The 5,505-nt window shown below is 43.0% G+C and overlaps 1 protein-coding gene across 1 annotated transcript; it reads left to right on the top strand.

Moving 5' to 3' along the window:
• Window positions 1-3,559: 3,559 nt before the first annotated feature.
• On the top strand, window positions 3,560-4,818 carry pou4f3 (POU class 4 homeobox 3). The gene is made up of 2 exons (XM_052014525.1): window positions 3,560-3,679; window positions 3,928-4,818. Exons 1-2 carry the CDS (start codon window positions 3,560-3,562, stop codon window positions 4,816-4,818), a joined length of 1,011 nt encoding a protein of 336 aa, XP_051870485.1.
• The last annotated feature ends 687 nt before the right edge of the window (window positions 4,819-5,505 follow it).

Below are 5,505 nucleotides of genomic sequence, written 5' to 3'. Positions count from 1 at the left end.
ACTTCACAAAGTAACTCAGTGGGGAAACAACTTTCTCTAATTACTTGAGCGGGTGTCATTGAGAACCACGTGCTCTATTTTGCTCGTTTTTTTTATCCGTTCTTAAAACAGAAACAGGGAATAATTTGAGAAAACAAAACAGGAAATGTTGGAAGGGTCTGGCCGAATGAGTTCTTATAATGGGTTGCTGACCCGAAATGATGACTGTCGGGCGAAATCTGCGATTTTCATCCAGTAGTTTCTGTTATTGTCTTAGATTTCCAGCAGTTTTTCTTTCATGATTTGAGAAAAGTTGCTTTGCAGTTTCTGATAACTTTTTTTTTGGGGGGGGGGGAGTTGGGTGGGAACAGATGGGGTTTAGGCAAAGTTATTCAGGGGGAAGTCATTTTAAACGAAGTGATTATGTTGCTGTCATTGACAATTCACCATTTACGTGGACCCTCTCGACGTGGGTCAATTGGCGGCATAAAACGAATCCAGTTCCAACAGGAATCTTCTGATATTCGGCGAAGTACTTCCGTAATATTAAAGATGTTTTGCGTTTTGTCTGTTTCTATATCTGCCATCAGGCACTGATTAAACCCAACGTTCCGCTGCTCCCCGTACTCTGCGCCGAATTATTTTCGAATTGTTATTATTTATTAATCCCTTTTCCTAATTGTTCTAAATTGCTGCTTTCTTTGGATACTCCCGCTCATAATTTCTAACTTCAAGGGCAGTAAATCTGAACGGTCGCCAAGGGGAAATGAAGACTTTGACCTCGAAACTAGCACCATCATGACTTTAAAATAACCATTTACCTGAAATAAATAATAAAGCAGCCCATTTATTTAGCATTAGTATTAAAGCATAAAGATGGACGGTTGTGCATCAAGCCCAAAGTCTTAAACCTCAATCTCCTCATCTTCCTTTTGAGATTTTACTTAAAATCTACTTCTCTGACCACGTTTTTAATCATCTGTCCTCAGCACGGTGTCAATATTTATTTGACGGACTTCCGTAGGCAGCTTTACTCAGTCGTTGTATAAAGCCGAGTTGTTTCTCGTCAAGCAGTTGGTGGAATACACATTCTATTTTCACAAGTAAAGAATTGTTCATAGTTGGAAGTGGAACTAGGTTGTCTCGGTCTCTCCCAAGCCATAATTCCCTGATTCTATGAACTGCAGTCAGCTACTCCTCACGTCCCTCCCCACACCAACCCCTCCCTCTCCCCCGCAAAAAAAACCTCCAGGAATTAGTTTCACATACTTAGGTGTTCGGCTAATCATTATTGATCGTTTGTAGTGATGCACACAAGAGGATGAAGAAAGCGGAAAGAATATCTTTGCCGGGCAGACAAAATAGGATAGACTCAAATAAGCTGTGCTGAAAACCACCAGCCTGAAACAACATATAGGGATTGGATTGCGACTAATCACATCAACTAAAAACATAATGCATCCCACACAATCAAATACAGGGGCATTTTTAGTTTGATTACTCTACATCTACAGAATGCCAGTCAATAAGTTTCCCCGAAGAATGTGAGCGTGCTGTTAACACTTGTTGAGAGTACAACGTTGCTTTATTACATTTACACTTAAGTCTATCAGGGAAGGAATAGAAGCTCATTCTTCTTAGAACATGGACCATACCGCTCGGGGGAGATACTTTAGTTCAAATCGTGCCATTCCTACAAACATTAAAAAGCGAAAGGGATAATATTTTTAAAAATTTCCTTACAATGAGCATTCAATTTATCTTTCATAATAGCCTGTTTAAAACTGGAGCTATATAATTAGTATTATGTGCTAGATTCTATTATGAAATAATTTTCATCGTGCATATGCTGCTACTAAATAATATTTCAACATATAAATTATTTATTTATGGATAATTTTTCATTCATAATTTAAATCTAATTAAAATATTGGTTGGAGTACAGTTCATGTATGTAAGACTGGGAGATCGGACTTGATAATAACCTCAGTCAATGAAGAAAATTTGTTTATTCAACACTGACACGTTCTAGACTTCTTCCGACCTGGATTTATACAAGTCCACAGTATTTACTTTGATCATAATCAAAATCAAAAGAAAATCGATTTCATTTTGCATTTTTAAGAATCATTAAAATTCGGACTGACTTTCAACAAGAGCGTTTTCCTGTGCTTGAGTATTCTTGGACTGCTATTTACATTATTTGTTCCTAAGACGCCGGCTTTTCCACTTAGTACTTACATATTTTTGTACGTCTCCCCTACTATAGCTTGCTTGATGTCTCTTTTTATGTTCTCGTTCATTATAGATTCTACAGTTGCCATCAGCATGTAAAAAAGACTTGCAGTTGCTGTTATACTAACTTCTGAGTTGCCTTGGAGATGCAGAACCGACAAAGGGCTGATGTTCGACTTTAAGAGCAAAAGGCTCCTCTTATACTCAAAGTACATTCAAAACATCCGTTAGCGGGTTTAACATCAATGAAACATTTCGTTGGATGAAAGGGGGATTTTTGTTGTCCACGTTTTCGGTTGATAGGGGAGACTCCATGAATGCTTAATATACAGATATGGTCAAAGGAAATTCTGTTTATTCCTGATCTCCCTTAAATTGTTGCGTTATGTATTTAATAACGCAGAGAAGATTTGTTCTCTATGGAACTTTTCTTGAGTTTTTTGTTTATTCTGTTTCTGATCCTATTCCTGGGGTCCTCTGACCTCTTTTTGATCGCCTTCCAACCGCCCGACAAAGCTGCGATTTTTTAACGTCAAATTTTGTCAGTTTCCCGCCTTAATCCTTGTGAAACCGAATCATTCAACTCTATTTTGGCCAGTCTGTGCTAAATCCAATTGTAAGTGACATGCAATCAAAGCCGGGTCTCTGTTAAATGATCATTGACACCAACCCGCAACTTCTCCTTCATTGGGTATAGTCAGACTTGCCATATGAAGATGTGGTTATTAGAAGCTTCTGAAAACAACACATATTTGCATGTATGCATGTCAATAATAAGGATTTGAGTATTATTTAGACTACGAATCGTGTGTAATAGACAACAGAATTAATCTTTCATGAGAGATCAGTACTTCTGAGAACTTTCTGTAATTTCAGTCTTATACTGCGTCCGATTAATTTTTCATTTAAAGTAGCGTGCGTAATGGGCCATCAGAAAAAGAAGTGGCTTAAATTAAAAAGAAGTTTGCACTCTCTTCCTATTAAAGTTTGCGCCCTCAGTTTACCGGGACCCATCCGCTTTAATTTAGATGCTAACTAATGGGGAGTCGTGTAAAATCTGACTCTGCAGCCGGAGGTATGGCCGGAGAGGTGACTGTGGGGTGTTTTCAGTGGGAGGTAGATAGGGTACATTGTGTAGGTGAACGTGAAAAGGTTTTGACTCCTCGGGCTAATTCCCTGCTTTTGTGCGTGGCTGCAGCACGCCTGCGCGCTGCTAGCAGTTGTTGCTGGTAAGATGAGTAAGGAGCAGGTGGGGGAAGAGGCTGTGTCATTGAAATAGCTGGCAGGAGCAGGCACCAGGCGGCAACATCTATGTCAAGGCTGTCTACCTGCAAGGTGTGTAATCATGATGACCATGAACGGCAAGCAGCAGTTCAGCATGCATCCAATTCTCCAGGAGCCCAAGTACCCGAGTTTGCACTCTAGCTCAGAGGCCATGAGGAGGGTCTGCCTCCCAACTCCACCGGTACGTATGTGCATGGTTACCGCTTTAAGGCACAGTTTTGACAGGCGCGCCTTAATGTTTTTTTCATGTCACCAGAACAATCGCGTAGCTCTTGTACCTCTTCACATGTCTGTTCAGCCAAGTCTCTTGACTTCATATTAATTTTTATGACCTGAGCTTTGAGGAAAGATTTTTTTTCGAAAATGTTTTTTAATACTGAGTTGACAGAATTCCCCACTGACTGCATGTGTGTGCATTCTTGCTTGCAGCTTCAGAGCAATATATTCGGCGGCTTTGATGAGTCTCTGTTAGCCCGCGCTGAAGCTTTGGCGGCGGTGGATGTGGTAGCTCACAGCAAGAGTCACCACCACTTCAAGCCGGACATCACCTACCATACCATGAGCAGCGTCCCCTGCAGCTCCACCTCTTCGACCCTCGCCATCTCTCACCCGTCGACTCTCTCGTCCCACCATGTCCACCCGGGCCACCAGATATTGGACACCGAGCTACTGGACATCTCCCCAAGTTTGACAGGCATGGGAGGACCAGACCCATCGTCCATGCTCTCCACGCAAGCCCACTCTCACAACCTCAATACCATGGGGAATCTTCACCAGGCAATGTCCATGGGTCACCCTCACTCCTTCGCCACCCACAACGGTATGCCGTGCCTAAACGACGTAGAAGCCGACCCCAGGGAGCTGGAAGCTTTTGCCGAGAGGTTTAAGCAGAGGAGAATTAAGCTGGGAGTGACACAGGCTGATGTCGGCTCTGCCTTGGCCAATCTGAAGATCCCCGGGGTGGGTTCTCTCAGCCAGAGTACCATCTGCAGGTTTGAATCCTTGACTCTCTCGCACAATAACATGATCGCGCTGAAACCGGTGCTTCAGACGTGGCTGGAGGAGGCGGAAAACGCTTACAGGGAGAAGGCGAACAAGCCGGAGATGTTCAACTCCAGCGAGAGGAAACGCAAGCGGACCTCCATCGCAGCCCCAGAGAAGCGCTCTCTGGAAGCTTACTTCGCCATCCAGCCCCGTCCCTCCTCGGAGAAAATCGCAGCGATCGCAGAGAAGTTAGACCTCAAGAAAAACGTGGTAAGAGTCTGGTTTTGCAATCAAAGACAGAAACAGAAGAGGATGAAATACTCAGCAAATCACTGACTGGCTGGCGTGGGATGGGAGCGACAAGCAGGGATGTTCAGTGTCTTCGCTAAGGACTTAAGCCATGGACTTTAGATCAAACTAACTTTCTGCACTCTTATCACAACGAACTCAGAGAAAGCCCCGGTGTGTAACGAGGGTCATTTTGGAAGGAAGGTCTTGCGTGCAATCTGTTCAGTGTGCGGCAGACACCTCTCTCCAGCAAGTCTCTGCTCCCCGCTCGCCTTTCTTTTGGAAACAACGATCTTCCCTTCCTCCGACCACGAGTTAGATCCAAGAAAGTCTAGAGTTTCCCACTTCTTCCTCGCTTCCGAAAGCATAAGCAAACGGAAAGCCCCAGTGTTGTCACGGAATGATGAAGGTCCGGATAATCGAGTGAAACTGAGTTCCAGCCCTTCAGTTTTATTAGTATCCTTTAGCTATTTCGTGCTGAGATAATTGCACTGCTAAATTAATATTTAATGTTATTTGTTTCCTGAGTTAAAACCAAAACAAGAGCTGCGAGACTAACGCAGTGTGTCTGTCACTCTGAATAACCGGAGACGGGTCCCTACATATGTCCTCAATGTGATTTCTGCACTTATTTCTGCTTCTCCTTTCGCCATTAATTTTACAGCCACGTCTTCTCGTTTAATGAGTTGCTGACAAGCGTGCATGAATATTGCATAGCGAAGCGTCTGCAACTCC

This window comes from Pristis pectinata, chromosome 4, assembly GCF_009764475.1.
Source record: "Pristis pectinata isolate sPriPec2 chromosome 4, sPriPec2.1.pri, whole genome shotgun sequence".
Lineage (NCBI taxonomy): Eukaryota > Metazoa > Chordata > Chondrichthyes > Rhinopristiformes > Pristidae > Pristis > Pristis pectinata.
Note: the sequence above shows the minus strand (reverse complement) of the source record. Positions and strands in the feature narration are given on the sequence as shown.